The sequence below is a fragment of the Petaurus breviceps genome, unplaced genomic scaffold (assembly GCF_028583685.1).
Source record: "Petaurus breviceps papuanus isolate PSGF00001 unplaced genomic scaffold, PetGlider_PUasm1.0 108, whole genome shotgun sequence".
Classification (NCBI taxonomy): domain Eukaryota; kingdom Metazoa; phylum Chordata; class Mammalia; order Diprotodontia; family Petauridae; genus Petaurus; species Petaurus breviceps.
The window spans coordinates 139,565-157,802 of NW_027185593.1; the positions used below are offsets into that span (position 1 = coordinate 139,565).

Genomic DNA, 18,238 nt, shown 5'->3' on the forward strand with positions numbered 1-18,238 from the left:
CTTTGAATCCTTAGCATTTAGCTCTCTGCTTGGCATACAGCAAGTGCTTAATAAGGAGCAGCCTCTCCTCTGCCTCTGTCTTCTCTCTTTCTCATATTCCTATATGTCTCTGTATTTTTCCTTCATCAAAGATCAGCTGAGAAACAATGAATGAGATGAGTGCAAAGAAGGGCAAAGATGGGGGAGATTGTGAAGGGAGGATTGATGAATCCCTGGCCGTTGGACATGGAGAGTGAAGGACTAGGAAGATTCAAGCTGTAGGCCTGGGAACCTGAGAGCCCCTAGAGGGTTAGGTCTGGGTCTAGAAAGAAGGATGATCCATTTCTGCTTTGGGCAGACTGAGTCTGAGGAACCTATAGGAGCTCCAGGTGGAGATGTCCAACCAGGAAGCTGAGGAAGTGGGGACAGAATCCAAGAAAGAACTCAGGCCTGAGAGACTCTCTTTTCTCCTCAAGCCATTTCCCTCTTAGCAGGGGACCATGCTTGCCTCCTACTTTAACTGAAAACCCTGAAGCCATCTGTCACTATCTCCTTTTCCCCTCTGAAGCTCCTGGATGCTATCTCCCATTTTTCCTTTTGATCCAGTCTCAGAAAAAAAGTAGCCCTTCTCCTTACCCAGGCCGACCCCTCTACCAATCCTTGATCCAATCCCCTTCTTTCCTCTGTGGCAGCTTGTCCCCTCAGTCATTCCCCTGTCTCCATTAAGATCCTTGCCCTACAACTTACAAACATTCCCACGGTCTCCCCATCCTTAAAAACCTTTACCAGTCCCTGCCAACCCCTTGGGCTCTTGTCCTAGACCTCTCCTACTCCTAGAAAAAGACCCTAAGTTACTTGCCTAGGGTCACACAGCTAATGTGTTCAGGGCTTTGTCCACTATACCACACTGGGTGGGGGCACTGGGCAGAGCTCTGGTCTTGGAAGACCTGAGTCTGAAGCTTGACCATGTCACTGATAGGCAGTGTGAGGATTCTTTCCTCCTCCCCTCCTTTCTGACCCCTCAATGTCTTCTGACACTTCTAGGCATCTCCCCCTTGAAGGATTCACTCTCCTCTCTTGGATTCAGAAGGGGGCCCCTTTTCTGGTTTTCTTCTCGCCTCTCTGATCTTTCATCCTCCTCCTTCCAGGATCCCTGTTCTCTGCTTGAGCTCTTCAGGTCAAAGGTCCCCCAGTGGCCTGGTCTCAGCTCTCACTTCCATCGCTATCTTACCAACTTGAATAAGGAGTCCTTTGCGGGGGACCTTGAGCCCTCTTCTCCCTTCTGAGCTCAGACCCAAATCTTTACCTGCATTCACAGAAGACTCCCAACCCAACAAGCCCCAAAGCCCTATGTCCTTCCTGCTCACCTTGGTCTGCCTTCTCATTTCAGTTTCTGAGCTCCCTGGACCTTGTTTCCTGCATTTAGAACCTTCAGGTTATCTTTGATTCTGCCCCATCCTTCACCTCTCAGAGCCAATCACCGATTGTAACATCACGGGTTTTGTTTTAAGGCTGAAAGGGATGGAAAGGCCAGCAGGTCCACCTCTCCTACTTCAGAGATCATGAGGCTGAGACTCACAAAGAGGAGGTGACTCTCTCCATCTTCCCATCCTGCCCCTTTCTCCTGCTCTCTCACCTTCTACCAACTCAACCTGTTAAGGCAGAGGCCAGGCCTTATCCAGCCCCAATCATCAATTGATCAGTCTCTAAATACCCTTACAGTGCACCAGGGACTATGTTAAGCACTGGGGCCTAGAAAGAAAGGCAGAGAAGCACATGGGCCCTGACCTCCACAACTGTGTGCACTCAGATGCAGCAGGAAGTGTAGCCCAACAGCTATTTCTGAGCCTTGGGGAGTCAGGCAGGAAGGAACCCAAAAGACCTATAAGGTCTGTAAGGTAGGAAAGGGTTAGTATCCCATTTTACAGAGGAGGAGACTGAATTCTAGAAAATGGTGGTGGCTGTTTCATGGTGGGTCAGTGGTAGAGCTAGCACCTGAAGCCTCCCCACCCTTGCCAGGTCAGCAACCTCCAAGGTCCACTCACCCAGGAAGGTCCTGGAGATATACTCAGACACCTGGTTTCCAGAGCGGCTGGTCTCTGACAGGTGCGTCAGCTCCCTGTTAAGCATCCGCTTGAACTGTGGGGAGGAAACAAAATGTAGATGTCCAGTAGGCCTGGGCTCCCCTCCTCCCTCTACCTCCAATATCATCCCCAACACCTATTACATTTTCCTGTGACTCCAATGGGGAGTCTTTAGTCATTGGAAACTTCACGTCCAGGAAAGGAGGAGGAAGATGTCCCCTTTGTAAAGCAGAGGCCCCAGGACAGCCTGGGTGCTAGGGTGCTTGGGTTATAACCCAGTTCTGTTTATTGGCTTGTCTGACAGGCCCTCAAATGGGACTGTGCCTCAGTTTCCTCTTAGAGAGGAAGAGAAATCTGGGTGTGGGTGGTTTGGAGCCTAGTGAAAGAGCCACCATCCTGATATTCCCTTCTATCATCACCCTGACAAAAACCTTTTCTTTCCCTCACTAAACTTTTTTCTTTGTGAGATCAGTAGTCTCTACTACATGGCCTCTAAGGCCCCTCCTAAATCTGACATCTTGTGTTCTAAGGGTCCTCCAAGCTCTGACATCCTGTGTTCTAAGGGTCCTCCTAGCTCTGACCTTCTTTGTTCTCAGGGCCCTTCCAGCTCTGATCCTGTGTCCTAAGGGCCCTCCTAGCTCTGACATCCTGGGTTCTAAGGGCCCTTCCAGCCCTGACATCCTGTGTTCTAAGGGCCCTCCCAGCTCTGATATCCTGGGTTCTAAGGGACCTCCCAGCTCTGACATCCTATGCTCTAAGGCCCTTCCAGCCCTGACATTCTGTGTTCTAAGGGTCCTCCCAGCTCTGCCATCCTGTGTTCTAAGGGGCCTCTCAGCTCTGACCTTCTGTGTTCTCAGGGCCCTCCCAGCTCTACCATCCTGGGTTCTAAGGGCCCTCCCAGCTCTGCCATCCTGAGTTCTAAGGGCCCTCCCAGCTTTGCCATCCTGTATTCTCAGGCCCTCCCAGCTCTGACGTTCAAAAATTCTAAGATGTTGCCAGCTCTAACATCTAGCATGCCAAAGATTTTCACAGCCTACTTAATCCCCACTCCCTCATCACCCTTGTCCTTCTCTCATTTGCAGGAAATCTCTGAGGATTCTGAAACAATAACAGGGCTTCCTGTACCTAACACAGTTCTGTCCCTAATCCCTCTTTAGAGTATCATGTAGGTTACCCCAGTACAACAGCCAGGGAAAAGGGCGCTCTGATGTCCCACAAGCTCCCTTCTTTTTCCCTTTAGTTCGTGGCCTCAAGCATCACTGACCAGGGGAGAAAATGGGGGAGATGGTTCAGCCAGGCCTCGTGGGCTCTCCCTGGCCCCCAGCAGCTGTATCCAGGGTCAGCTGAAACGGTTTCTAGGGGTGGACCTCACTTTGTGCAACAGACCGGTATTTAATGCAAATGCCCATGTAAATCTAATCTCTTCTCAAAGTGAATTTTATGCTCTGCTGAATTCCTTTGCAAGTTCATCCTTCAAGCTGATTTCTGGATTTTCAGGTATTTGGGTTTGCTTCAAATGTGTATGTGTGTCTATAGAGGGCAAGGGCCGCCACCAGCCCCTCCTACCTTACCACACACAGATGCATGAGGCAGGATAGAGACACAGAGCCATCCAGAGACTCAGAAGTGACCTCCCTGGCCCTGCTCTTGCCACCCCCCTCAGGCAGCAGGGGCTGCCTCCTGGGCTCTGAGGGATGCCAGGCCCAGCCCATCTGGTTTTAACCAGGGAGGTCTTGTTTCTTTGTCGGTTGGGGTTTTAAATCTACTTCAGAGGGATGGGGAGAAAAGGCCAATGACGCACAGAGCCAGCTGTGCCTGGCCGACCACGAACACATCTGCGGAGCAAACAGGAAGGGGGCGGGGGCTGGGGAACGGCTAGGCCCTCACAACTGTGGCAGGGAGGGGAAAGGCCCTGTGCCAGAGAGTATAGTGACCAAGGTTCTAGTCCCAGCTCAGCTACTAATTTGCTGGTATTGAATAAGGGCTTTCCCCCTCTGGGACTCAGTTTCCCTTTCTGTAAATGTGGGGGTGGGAGTTGGGAGAGGTAGGTTTTCTGACAAGCTGTGCTCTAAGGGGCTCACCAGGTCTGACATTCTCTATTGCATGAGTGTGTTCACAGTGGAGGGCTGAGGGGGAGGCAGGAGGGGACCCTGGCCCTCCGGCCCAGCCCTAGGGGAAGCTGGGGCTGACTCACTTTGTTGGAGGCCATCTCACTGACGGAGTGCCGGGTCTGCAGGGTCTCCAGCTGGTCCAGGCACCAGTCCAGCTCCTCCAGGGTCTCCATGGCCAGCTTCTGGCAGGCATCCTCTGTGGGAGGGACCTGTAGGTCACTCTTTGGTCTCTCTAAGACCAGCTCTTCACCCCCAGCAGCTCTGGGACCTAGGACTGGGGGTGGGTAAGCATTGGCAGCTGTCTTGGGGCAGCTCCTCCCAACTAACTCAGGGAAGCTAAGTAATTTAACTGCTCTAGGGGTCTGGATCTATACAGGTAAAGTAAGGGCATCTGCCTTTCTCCTGTTTATCTAGCTCCAGGAGACTAAAAGAAGTGTGATACAATGGAAAGAGCATTGGATTTGGGAGTCAAGGGACCTGGGTTCAAATTCCACACCAACATGAACTGGCTGGGTGACTGGGCAAGACCTCCGTTTACTCCTCCATGAGAGCAAAGCATTTGGACCAAATGATCTGTTGGCAGCACAGTGTGGTGGAACTCAGGAGATCTGGGGCTGAGTCCTTGTTTGGTCACTGACTTGGTGGGGGACCTCTGGCAAGTCATTTATGCTCTCTGGGCCTCAGTCTCCCCATATGTAATATGAAGGGGTCAGACTAGATCAGGGGTGGGGAACCTTTGGCCTTGAGGTCACATGTGACTCTCTAGGTCCTAAACTTCAGTCAAAGGGCCAAACTTTAGGATCTAGAGGGCCACATGTGGCCTTGAGGTCAAAGGTTCCCTACCTCTGGACTAGATAACCTAATTGTAATTCTCTCGTAGGCCTGACAGTTTTTCTAAGGGCCCTCCCAGCTCTGACATCCTGGGTTCTAAGAACCCTTCCATCTCTGACATCCTGGGTTCTAAGGGCCCTCTCATCTCTGACATCCTGGGTTCTAAGGTTCTACCTAGAGCTAACATTCTCTGTTCTAAAGATCCCTCTCAGCTCTCATTATTATCAGCATTTATACTCCCTTTTCCTACCATCTTCCTGAATCATTGCCTATCATATGCAAATGAGCACTGATCAATTTTGAGTCCATAGTTCAGACCCTATTTCCAAGTCACTACAGAAAACAGTCCTGAAATTGCACTTGGTGGATGTTGGTTAGTTTTGTTGAACTATTTTCTTTGTCCCTTTCTGTTATTCTTAGCTATAAAGGAGGCTCTCAGAGTAGAAGTGGGGAGAAGGGATATACTGGAAAATCTAGTTAATGTAAAAGCAAGATGTCAATGAAAAATTTTTAAAATGAAGTAAAGAAACATCCCTGAAAACCTGATTGTCAAATAGTAAAGGTGGCAGTTGGAGGTGAGGCTGGGAAAGGGGCTCTGGGGACTCACTGGGGATAATGTTTTGCCCCATCTCCCTGGGAAGACAACTAGGGGGGGGCAGGGAAAGGGAAGTTCACAGCTGGAGGGAGGGGGGATAGTAGAAGCATTGCTAAGAGAATCACAGATGGCCCCAAAAGGTGGAGAGGGAGAGCGAGAGAGAGAGAGAGAGACAGACAGACAGAGAGACAGAGAGAGAGACAGAGAGACAGAGAGAGAGACAGACAGAGAGAGAGACAGAGACAGAGAGAGAATATGCCTATGTGTGTGGGAGTGTGTGGGAGAAAGATAAGGAATGATACAGAAGGACTTTCCCACTGGTCTAGGGAAATGACTGGTAGAGACAGCAGAGGATTCTCTGACTTAGAATTCACATCTTCAGAAATAAGAAGGTGGCCGCTAAGATGACTTTACCTGGGAGTGGCGCAGCCCGGCAGCCAGAAGCTGGGTTACTGCTTGATACTCTCCTGTGGAATACAGAGGGCCAACTTAGGGTCAGGCCAGGCTGGCTGGGCCCCACACGCTCCTCCCCCAACCCTCCATACACGCACGCGCTCACTTGGCCACGCGGTCCTGTAGGCGAGTCAGCACGGCGAAGTTGCTCCTGACGGTTCGAAGACTGGCTAAGACCTGGGGGAGGTACCACCCACTGAACCTCCCAGCCCAAGGAGTCACTCCAGCATCCCTGCTTAGTCAGGGTGGGGGAGAGTGGACCCTGGGCCAGGACTACTTAGGGGAGAGACATCTGGGGCCGGCCAAAGAAGACAGGACTGGGATCTTTAGCAGCCCCTGGGCAGGACCAGAGAGAACGGGGAGTTCTGAGTTGTGAGTCCATTCCACAACCTCCCAACCTTTTCCGTACAGCAGGGCCAGGGAAAAAAAGGCTTGTACCCACCTGGGCAAACGGGGTCACAATCATGTCTTCTCCATGTCTGCAGGAGAGAGAAAAGGTCTGTGTGAGGCAGACAGGGAGGGCCTAACTGACGCCTAGGTGGGCATCTACATTGGAACCTCTCCACAATCTGTCTCTACTCCAGTTCTCTATCTACTCATCTCTCACTCAGCTGTTGACTAGGTACATGCACACACTCGCATGGTTGTGCACACACATTGGCAGGCCCTTACCCGTGTCTATGTAGCTACAAATTCCCTTCCTAATTAGCCCCCTCTGCTCTTCCATCCCCCTTTCCAAATCTACTCATCTTTTTCTATCTCATTTTGGTTATTCATTCAACAGATGCTTATGGAATCTAGACCATGGGTAAAAAAAGGCCTCCTCCAGGAAGACCTTTCTGATTACCTACAACAGTATCATGATCTCTCCTCTCCAGGGAATATTCCCCCTTTGCACTCCCTCCCCTGCTACTCCAGCTTGGCTTTATGATCTGCCCCATAAATGACAAAATCAGCATGCCAGAGAAGAAGGGAAGTGGGAGAATATGAAGTCCAGTCCCCTCATTTGTAAAAAGGAAAACTCACTGGCTAAGGGTTGGTCACGTTGTGAGTCCCTGGGAGAACTGGGACTAGAACTCAGGTATGAATTGTTATTCAACGTTACAGCGTTTGGACCTTTCTCCTCTCTCGGTCCCCACGTCTTCCCCCAATAAAGATATCCAGGAACAAAGGATTTTCTCCCAGGACTCTCTCTGACAGTTCCCCACCTCCAGCCTCCCTGCACCCCCATCCCAATCCCATCCCAATGAGGTACTCACAGGTCACTGGCAATAGAGGAGTTCCGGGACATGGCCTTCGGGGAGAGGTCATAGTCACTGTCTGATCGGTAGAGGAAAGACTCTCGCCTCTGACTGTGAGGGAAGTTACCTTGGATGACAAGGCCTGAGCCAGGGCTGGTCTGTGGATCCAGGGGGCTCCTTCCCGAAGACAGGCCATTCTCAAGATCAAAGCTATGGGCAGGGGGAGAAGCAAAGGCAGCTGAGAAGAGGGAACAGAGGCAGTTGGCAGTCCTCCTCCCACCCAAAAAATTTCCCCTGTTTTCACTATGGCATAGAAATTGGCAGGACAATTGCCATCAGCATGGCCGCTAAGAGAATGTAGCCCCTGTGGAATGAGCCCCATACCAAGCTCCATGCTGAGAAGACCTCTGCCTGGCTACATGCCCAGGCTGGCCAAACTCAGAGCCCCCGGAGTTTTCCAGTCCCATTATTCTACCTTGTGGCTCTCTGACCTTCCCTTGATCTCTAAAGCCGGGGTCAACACCCTGGGCCTGCCCTGGGAAGTCAGACTCTGCATTCAGAAGATAGGTGGGTTGGGCTGTCTCAGGTCCCAGATGACCCATCCTTGAGAAGGAAGGAATGAGTCACCCAGAGGCTGCAAGTTCTCACTGGAGAGGAAGACATGGCTCAAGAGGCCGGACCTTGTTCAAGTCCCAAGATCACAGGAATTAGAGACAGATGGGGGCTTAGGTAACAGCTATTTCAACCTCTTCTTTTTTAGGAATAAAGAAACTGAGGGCCAGAAAGGGGGAAAGGACCTTCCCAAGGTCACGAGAGATGCTGCTTAGGTCTTCTTATTTCTTCTAGGCTTGCTGCTCAGAGCTGGAGGACATTGTATTCAACCCATACCCCAACAGTAAAGCCTTCACAACCCCTGACACCTGTAGCCCCGCCCCGTGCTCCAGAATATAAACTCTTCAGAGGAGAAAGCCTGATTAATTTTTCTCTGTATCCTCAGGGCCTAGCACAGTGCTTTGAACATCCTAAGGGCTTAAAAATGTTTGCTGAATGGAAGTGGGCTCTTCTTGAAGACCCCAGTGACACCAAATTCTCTACCTTCCAAAGCAGTCTGTCTCATGTAGGCATAGTTTTGACTACTAAGCTGGAGTTTTTCCTTACACAGCCCAGTATCTCCTCATTGTGATTCTGTCCTCTGAGGCCAAGTACAGCAGATCTGCTGCCACTTTCATGAGAGTTCTTCAGATGAAAGGTTTTCTTTTCTAGTAATCTGTTGATTATGCAGTAAATATGTATCAAGTGCCTACTGTATGCAGAGAGAAGACACAGTCCCTGCCCTTGTGATTCTCTAGCTATTGTGAAGAGGTAACTCCCTTCACTTACCCAACAAGAGAGCACAACATTGCAGAGCAAATGTATTGGGAAGGGGCAAAGAAGACCTCGTGTAAAGGGGAAAATCATGACTGACAGACAGAGACTCAGGGGAAGATTATATGGTGGTATCTTAAGCAATTCGGAGGGACATCCATCCTGTCCCATCGATGGTGTATGACAGGGTCTCAGAGGCCAGCTTAGGCCCAGCCACAAGGAGGATTTCCCACCTCCCCAAGTGATTGGCCAACAGAGCCCAAGGTGCTGCAGGCCTGCATTCCCAGGACTTGGTGTGGCTCATCAGAGCCTATGGCCTGCTCAGATCTCTGTTCCTTCCCTCTCCAATCCAGGGCAGAAGAGCTAAGGGTCCTGTCCTGTCCCTACATCTCTCTCGCCCCTCCACTTCTCCATAGAAGTCCAGGCCACATGACCTGAGTTCTGGGGGCTTAGGCCTGGGCAGCTGTGTCTGGGTCATGTGACAACTGGGGGTGCAGGGGCTGGATGGTGGTCAGGTCTCTCCCCCACCCAGGAACACTGGATCCTTTTGGGGACTTGAGGTTCTGAAGAACTGGTCTTCCTATCCTGCTCCCTACCCCCAGCCTGGAGTACAGGGTGGGGGGTGGGGGAGGGGCCATGCTACTTCTCCGGAAACCACAGTCCACCCTGAAAGCCTGTGGTGAGGCCATCTCTGAGAAGCAGAGGCTGCAGGGAGTGCACGTGATGGCCTCTGTGTACCCTAGGGCACGGGGCAGTGTGCATTAGTACGTGTGCCAGGGATTGTAGCGGCATGTGTGCTGAAGTGGATATGCTACAGGGTGTGCCAGCCCAGTGTTTGTGTAAACCACGAGTACCAGTATGGGTGCCAAGGCCTACGGCAGGACATGTGCCAGTACTATCCTTGGGGGGGGCAGTCACACACATACAGGAGATCAACACCCTAATGGGTCTCTGTACAGGTGTGGTCGAGTTGTCTGGAAGGAAATTAATCAGCAGGCATTTATTGAGGACTTATAAGGTGTAAGGCTCTGGAGAAGAGAAGACAAAAGAGAAACACTTCCTGCCTTCAAAGGGTTTCCATTCTAACACACACACACACACAACCTGTGTCCATGTACCTAGACACTTTACAGCTGTGTCTGTGAGGCCATGTGTTTGTGGGCATGGAAATCTTCCCATTCCTTTGTCTCTGGCTTCATGTGCACCCTCATCCCTATTATTCATTATATGTATATGTGTCTGTCTGTCTGTCTGTGCTGTATGTCTGTGGGGTAGGTATCTCCTTTTCCCAATGTAACCTTCCCACCTGAGGCCTACTCCTGGAAGGGGTCAAGTGGTGTCCTTTCCACCATGTGTCATGATCTCTGAGAAAGAGAGCCAGAGGAAAACCTTGGGGAGTAAGGAGAAGTCAGGTCTGTATGTAGGTAAGTTCTGGGGCCTGGTGGCCCTGTGATTTTAACCTCTCTCCGCCTCCTTCCCCCCAGCAGACAGGGTACTGACCTTGCCCCTATGAAGTCCCCTGGGGCTGGCAAAACTCCCAGGACCAGGGCTGGCTTGGACTTCTGTCCCTCAGAGGCCACCATGGGCTCAGCCTACCGAAGGTTGGAGGAGTCAGATCACCCCAGTGTGTCCCTAACCATTCATCTCTTCCCAGCCAAGAAAGTCAAAGAAGGTCCTTCCTTTTCAGGGGGTCACCTCCTGTAATAGGCCCCTCACCTTTCTTTTTTTGTGATACCCTCACCTTTCTAAAGCCAATCAGATTCCCCTTTCTCAATCTCTTGTTCCCTCTCCTTCCCCTCTCCCCCTGGGGCTAATCTTAGGCCAGAAGACAGCTGCAGCCCCTGCTTTTCCCTGCCCACGTGGTACCCATAGCCTCCACAGAGATTCTGAACATAAAGGGGCATTAGAACAGTGTCGGAACTGGGGAAATTAAGTCGGGGGGGGGGATAGGTTTGCCCAAAATGACCCAGGTTCTCATTCCAGGATTCCAGTCCCCAAGGTGCTTATCCTGGTTCCTAATTGAGCAGAACAGTCCTTAGAATATAGCTTTCAAGGGCTGGGGAGGCCCCCTGTAATGCAGAATTTGAGCGCCGAAAGGGACGTTGAAATAAACCCTGAATGTCTGATGTAGAAGGCAGCAGACTTTAGAATATTGAATGTCAGATCCGGGAGGGTCCTTGGATCATTAGAACCCAGAATGTCAGAGCTATATATCTGTGTGTCATAGGACAAAGAATGTCAGAACTTAGAATGCCAGAGCTGAGAGTCCTTAGAACAGAGAACGTCGGAATTGGAAGGGACTTAGATCAGAAAAGCAGAGCTGGGAGGGAGGGTCCCTAGAACAGAGAACGTCAGAACTGAAAGGGACCTTAGATCCGAATAGGACAGCTGGGAGTGGATGGTCCTTAGAACTGGAAGGGACCTTCCAACTTACATCGCCCTAGCTGAAAAAGCCCTTTCACGCAGAACCTGGGACGCGAGGCGAGACTGGAAGCCCCGCTCCCGTAACCTCCCCCCGGGTCCCGATCGGGGCTCCCAGCCCGCCCCCCAGGCGTTACCGTCGGCGCTTCCCCACGATGTCAATGGGCCGGTTGACCGCGCAGGGCGAGCCGAGAAGGTGGGCGCCGCCACCGCCGCTGCCGAGGCGCAGCGGGGTCGGGGGGCCGCCCCCGCTGCCCGGCGGCAGGTTCATAGTGGCGCCCGGGCCGGAGCGCGGGACTCACGCCTTCTGCGCCTTCGCCTCCGCCCCCTCCGCCTCCTCCTCCCCGGGCGGCGGCGGCGCTCGCAGCAGCTGCTGGGGGCCCCGGAGCGCGGCGGGGACATGGCTCGCGGCTCGGGCCGGAGGAGCCGCGGGCCGCCGCGCTGCGCTGCGCTCAGGGCTGGGGGCTCCGGGCTGGGGGCGCATGCTCGGGACTCCTCCCCTCCGCCTCCCACCGCCCCTTCCCGTCTGGCTCTCGGGGCTGGGCAGCGCCTAGCAGAACGAAGATCCCGGGCCCGGCTTGGGCGGGGAGGGGGGGCGCGCGCCGCGCTCCGGGGTAGCCGAGCTCGGCCACGCGCCCCCCTCCCCCCGTCCCTCCCTCCGGCCGCGCGCTCCGGCCAGCCCCCGCCGTGACGTCATCCCTTCGCTCTTAACTCTGCGCTGCCCAGAGACCCCGGACCCAGAATGTAGCCGAGCTCAATCCCAGGAGTAAGGGAAGGGTTAAAAAGCCGGGTTGGGTGTCCCGGGGGCGGGGGAGGGGGAGGAGAGTCCGAGGCCGGGGAAGCCCGGGGGCTCAGGGGAAGGTCAGTCCGGGGACGTGTCCGCGCACACGCACACCCAGCCGGACACCTTCACACTGACCACATACTGATGCACACCGACCACATAGGGACGCACACAGACACTCACAGATGCTGCCAAGCTCAGCTCGGCATTTAGAGACTTCACAGCTTGATTTCAGCCCATCTTTTCAGCCTTATTTGCACATTCTTTCCCTTTATGCTATTCCTCATACATTTACATCTCATGACATACCGTCTCCGGTCTCCGCGCCTTTGCAAACGCAGTCCCCCGCTTCTGGAATGCGCTTTTTCTTCACCTCTCCCTCACGGAATTCAAAACCATCTTAAAGGCTACCTCTTTCCTGAGGCCTTTCATGATCCCCCAGTTCCCAGCTTTTCCAGCCACTGCCTTGTATTTACTGTACTATATGAGTTTTGCAAATGCTTATATGTGCACATATCATTTCCCCCGATAGAATGAAAGTTAGCTGCTTAAGGGAAGGGGTTCTTTTTTTATCTTTTGTTAAATCCGGCTCTGCTTTCTAAGACGATGTAATTTGTAGAGGAGATGCCGACCAAGACTGGCAGAGTTTCTCCATTACCAATGACATTAAGGGGCCAGTCCCTATCCCTTGTCTCCGGGTTCTAGTCCAGAACTTAGCACACAGTAGGCACTTAATCCAAGCTTGTCGATTGACTGATACATTCAGATGCATGCACAAACCGTGATGCCCTGGAAAGCCTTAGTCTGGTAGTCAGGAGACCCAGGTCACGGATTCCCTTCTTTGTTATGTCTCAGACGGAACACGCGCAAAAATAATGCCTGTACCGCCTATCTCCCAGAGGTGCGTGGAGGATCGAAGGGCCACGAAAAAAACACAGCCCCACTGGCAGTTATTACTATTCGAAATAGTCACAGAGGCTGACCCTGGGGAGGTCGACACCTCCCAAAGTCTAGAAGCCTGCTTGGCCTCCCAGAGATGGGCTAGGGGAGGGACGGGTGTGGGTGTGAAAGGGGGGGGCAGGGAAGAGGGGACCGCACCGGCGGCGTGGGGGATGGGGGGCGCCGGCTACTGGCGCCAGTCCGGAGACGACGGGAGTGGAAATCCTATGGGGGGGCAGACCTCAGCCTCTCGGCGAAGCTGGGGGCGGGGAGGTGGGCAGGAACCCTGCCCCGGGGGCGGGGCCGGGCAACCTCAGTCACTGATTGGCCCGCGTCGAGATGGCAGGGTAGTGCTTAGACCCCCGACCTGGAGCTTGGGCACCTACAGAAGGTGGGGAGAGGGTCTTTCCCAGGGAATTGAGAGCCTCGGAACGAGAATCGTAAGATCTTAGAAGCGCAGTGGTTGCCCGAATGCAACACCCGCTCTTAGAATGCTAGTTCTCCAGCCACCTGGGGTGAGCCCTAGTTCCCTAGCCTTCTGCCTCAGTTTCTCCTTCTGAGAACACGGCAGGAAGACTCTGCGAGAAGCAGGAAGGGTTAATTAAGGTCTCCCAGCCGGGACGAGGGAGGGATGGAATACTGGGACTTGCAGCTAGGAAGCCGAAGCTCAGACGTCGCGCCCCGCCCATGCCGGCCCATCCCGGCCCATCCCGGCCGGGGCCGCTGGGGGCCCTGAGGGTCAGAGGCAGCGCTTTCCATGACGCAGGAGGATCCGCGGGGCGGCTGGGGGGTTGGGGGTGGGGGACGGACTGAGTTGCGAAGCTGGAGGCCCACAGTGCCTGGTTCTGAGCACAGTCATTGGCCCTCTGCAAGTCCCGATGGAGTGGCCCTGTTCCCCCGCCCCCCAGCGTTTTCTAGCTCCAGCCCCCCCCCCCAAAAAAAATTCAAGGGACAGTGGGGAGGGAAGAACAGGGTCTGTGTGCCCCCTGGCGGGACTAGACGCCACTGCTGCGGACCCAGGGCTGAGTGTCCTAAGAGGACTCACCCACTTTGCTCCTTCCTCTAACCCAGGGACCTTTTCCTTCCCCCAATCCATAGCCCAGAAGTTTCTTGTTTTCCCCTACTCACTTGCTTAAAATCACATTTTCAGTGCGTGGGATTACTTCCGACTTCTAAGCTTTCCACAAAGGAAAGGAATCTCTAATAACATCCACCTAAGGTCAGCTTCCAAACCTTCCTATTGGAAAAGTTGGGCAGGGAAGGAAGCAACCTGGAAAGTTAATGAGGACCATGGCTTTCTCTTCTCCCTGGATTCAATACGGGCTGGAGGACGTTCCTCCTAGCAGCTTTTGGTCCCTGGACCTTCGAGGATCTTGGCTTGTCCGGTTCCAGCCTGACTCTTGCCCTGGGGGCAACAGTTTCTCTCCTAGGATCATACTCACCCCAGAGCAGTCCCCTACAGGCCAAGTCATCAGATCACATCATGGACAGAACTAGGAGAAACTTCCAAAATCATCTGATTGAACCTCTCTGTGCCATTTTACAGATGAGGAAACTGAGGCCCACAGAGGTTGAGTGATTTGCCTGGGGTCACACACAGCTAGTGACTAGTCCAGCTGGAATTTAGATGATCCAAACGCTCTGACTCCAGAGGTCTTTCCACTGTACCATACAGCCTCAGGGATTAGCAAGACAGGATTAACATTTTCATTATAAGCTCTCTGAGGTAAGAGACTATCATTTTTCATACTTATGTCCCTCTGCAGTTGAGCTGAGGTCTAACCATGCCACTCTCCTGCTCAATTATGTACAATTTGTTTGGCATTTAAAACCCTTCCCAAATTGTCTCCAGCCTACTTTTCCAGGCATATGGCACATTTCTCTTCTTCATATACTCTATAGTACAACAGAGACAACATTCTTAGTGTTTCCTTCCATGCCCGATGTCCCATCCCCCATGGCCTCTAACCCTAATCTTAATATTCATTCCCTCCCCACTGTTCCCTTAGACTTCTCCAGACTGCCAAAAGGGTCCAAGAAACAGAAGATCAAGGCACAGCCTAACCCAATCCCTGCCACTCATAAGTCAGGTCTTGACACCTCCTGGAACATCATGTACTGAGTAATCATTGTAGGGGATGATCTGGAGGACAGCAAACAGACCTACCTTGTGTGCAAGTAGTACACAGTATATTTCTAATAATAATCAGTATAATCACAGAACCTCAGTTGAAACGGATCTCAGTGTCCATTTCATAGACCAACAACTGAAAAATGCATCTCTGTAAAAGGGGCCCAGTGGATTGAACTTGGAATCAGGAAAATCTAAGTTCAAATCTCGCCCCATACATTTACTAGGTGTGTGACTCCAGGCAAGACACATTAACTTAATACCTGTTTGCCTTGGTCTCCTCAACTAGAAAATGAGAATAATAACAGTATCTATATCTAAGGGTTCTTGTGGGGATCAAATGAGATAATATTTTTTTTAAAGCAATTGGGGTTAAGTAACTTGCTCAAGGTTACACAGCCAGGTGTTTCTGGGTGGCTGCTAAGTGTCTGAGGCCGGATTCGATCCCCCAGGTCATCCCGACATTGGGGCTGGTGCTCTTACTTGCTGCGCTACCTGGCCATCCCAAATGAGATAATATTTAGAAAACACTTTAGCACAGTGCCTGGCTCATTCCTTTCCTCCCTTTCCCTTCATTCCAACTTTTAACAGCTAGTGTTAAATGGTGAAATCTGAACACAGGTCTTTCTGAATTCTCTCTGTAATACCATAATGCCACCAGTGATGAGTATGTATAAGAAGTGGCATAAGGGATATGAAAAAAAAATGATGTGTCATCATGGGAAAATTCTAGGTGTGGAAACTCCCTCTATCAGTCAGTGGCAGACTGGAACCCAGGTCTTCTGATACCCTTGCCCAGAACTCCCCACTCCATCAGGTTTCCTCTCAAGATAGTACTATACGTAGAGAGGTCTGGATTTTGGATGGGGCGGGGGGGGGGGGGACACAGGAGGGAAAATAACAATAATAATCACTAAACTTAACATTTGCAAGAATCTATGATTTTATCACAGACATGGACAAATAGTATCACCAATACATATTGCAACCCCTCTTTGACTTAATAGAGAACCTATAGGGAGTTGCTTGGGACATATAGAAATTAAGCAATTTAGTTGCCTAGATTTACACAGCCAATACAGTTCAGAGACAGGCTAGGAACCCAGGTCTCCCTGATATCAAGCCTAGCACTTTCTGCTACGGTAGGTTTTCCCTAAGGGAGGGGGTCTGTGAACTATTTTTTAATATATATTTCAATATGATCAATTTTCTTTATAGTCCTATGTCTTTTATTTTATGCATTTAATTATGATATTCTGAGAAAGTGATCCTTAGACTTCTCCAGAATGCCAAAGGGGTGCACGAAACAAAAAAGGTTAAGAAGACAGAAGGGAAATCATTGAGGAAATAAATGCTCATAAAAGGAGATAGGGCTGGCCACTTATCAAAAGCAAGAGAAGACATGTGAATGGACAGCTGAGGTGGTATACACTGGTACCCATAAAATGTAAGAAGGCCTCAGTGGAGGATCTAAGGGACAAGGGAAGCACAAGGATGAGAAGGAATGGGGGGGGGTTACTCTCTTCACCCCTGAAATGTAACAAGGCCTTACTGGAGGGTCTGAGAGGGAATAGGGACAAGGGTGAGATCCCTGGGGGAGGGAATAGGATCATAACTGGAAGGGACTGCAGAGGCTATACAGCCCTGCCCCCTCATTTTATAAATGAGGAAACTGAGGCCTAGGGAGGTCATGCAAGTAAGAAGGAGAATCAAAATTTGAACTCAGTTCCTAGGTCTCCAAATTCAGTGTTCTTTCAGCTGAAGAATGAAGCAGCCTCCATGGAGGATTATAGACTCTATGATGAGGCTCTGGGTAGCCCATACATGCCCATTATATATAACTCTTATTCTTTTATCTCCACTGAGGTCACTCACTCCCAACTGCAAAATTCTGAAGTTGTGGTAATTTTCCTTTGTAAATTGTATTCTTGGTGCCCTGTCAGTCAACAGACATCAATTAAGTGTTTTCTGTGTGCCAAGCACCTTGAGATAGAGAGAAAGGCAAAAATATGGTCCCTGTCCTCAAGGAGCTCACAGTTTAATGGAGGAGACAGATACACATGGACAAAACTATATGTACAAGATATACACAGGATAAACTAGAGAGAGGCTCAGATGGCAAGCACTGAGATTACAGAGGAATGCAAAAGGTTTCTTGGAGGCGTCAGATTTAATCTGAGACCTGAAGGAAGACAGGAGACAGAGATGAGAAGGGAGAGCATGTGAGGCATGGGGGGGAGCAACCAGGGAAAATGCTTGGAGTCCAGAGATAGAGTGACTTGTTCAAGAAGTACCAAGGAGGCCAGAATGACTGGATCATAGACTAAAGGGAAGGGAGTAAGGTGCAAGGTAGGAGGGGGACAGGTTTTCTTTGTTTGGAGGCAATTGGGGTTAAGTGACTTGCCCAGGGTCACACAGCTAGTAAGTATCAAATCAGTTTGAACTCAGGTCCTCCTGACTCCAGGACCAATACTCTAACCACTGAGACTCCTACCTGCCCTGGAGAGAGAGGTGTTGAAGGACTTTTAAAACCAAACAGAAGATTCTATATTTGATCCTACTTGATTGGGGGGGGGGTGTGACATGACCAGATCTGTGCTTTAGAAGATCATTTTAGCAACTGAGCGGAGTTATTACAATACCTGGCATGCAGTAGGTGATTAATAGATTATTGTTAATTGACCGATTCAGTGGCTAGTGCCTTTCCCCTGAAATCACCTTACATTCACTATACATAGTTTGTATTTACTTAAACACATCCCTAGTTTCCTGATAGAATGTCATCTCTCAGAGGGCAGAAACTTACATTTATGTAGCTTTTGGTCCCCACCACAACCCTGGGAGGTATTAAAGATAAGGATATTGAGGATAAAACAAATTAAGTGACTTGCCCATCTTCATACAACTATCTGAGCCCGGATTCCAACTCAGGCTAAACTCCAGTCCTGGCCATCTCTAGTCATCCTGAGTTTTATCTTGTCACGGGACCCAGATGGCTCCAGACTTTTCACAGCCCTGCCTCGATTAAATCCAATTCACGTGCAAGTCATGATCTGCCCTTCCTGATGCTGTGGTGTTCTTTGAGAACGAAGGAACCGAATCCACCATTCTCTCTACTGTACCGTCAACACTGGGCTTTGTTGCCTTTCTATCTCCCTCACCTAGCACAATGTCTAGCAGAGATAAGGTAATCTATAAATGCTTGCTGATTAATGGTGGCTACACACCCGGAGGCTCAGAGATGGAGGGCCCTCTGCAGACATTTAAACCAATCCCAAACAGAACAATACCTGCTATACCATCC

The 18,238-nt window shown here is 51.1% G+C and overlaps 1 protein-coding gene across 2 annotated transcripts in view; it reads right to left on the reverse strand.

The window, feature by feature from the left end:
* PDE4C (phosphodiesterase 4C) overlaps positions 1-18,238 on the reverse strand; it is a 34,712-nt gene that overhangs the window by 12,474 nt on the left and 4,000 nt on the right. Inside the window, exons 1-7 of one of the 2 annotated variants that reach the window (XM_069064560.1) lie at positions 11,218-11,403; positions 7,313-7,504; positions 6,496-6,532; positions 6,160-6,230; positions 6,015-6,067; positions 4,258-4,370; positions 2,025-2,118 (exon numbers count right to left, since the gene is read on the reverse strand). In XM_069064560.1, the coding sequence (XP_068920661.1) occupies positions 2,025-2,118; positions 4,258-4,370; positions 6,015-6,067; positions 6,160-6,230; positions 6,496-6,532; positions 7,313-7,504; positions 11,218-11,351 (694 nt within the window). In that variant the 5' untranslated portion in view covers positions 11,352-11,403. Of the gene's footprint in view, positions 1-2,024; positions 2,119-4,257; positions 4,371-6,014; positions 6,068-6,159; positions 6,231-6,495; positions 6,533-7,312; positions 7,505-11,217; positions 11,404-18,238 lie in introns of those variants that run through there. The other variant, XM_069064624.1, reaches the window with a different exon arrangement.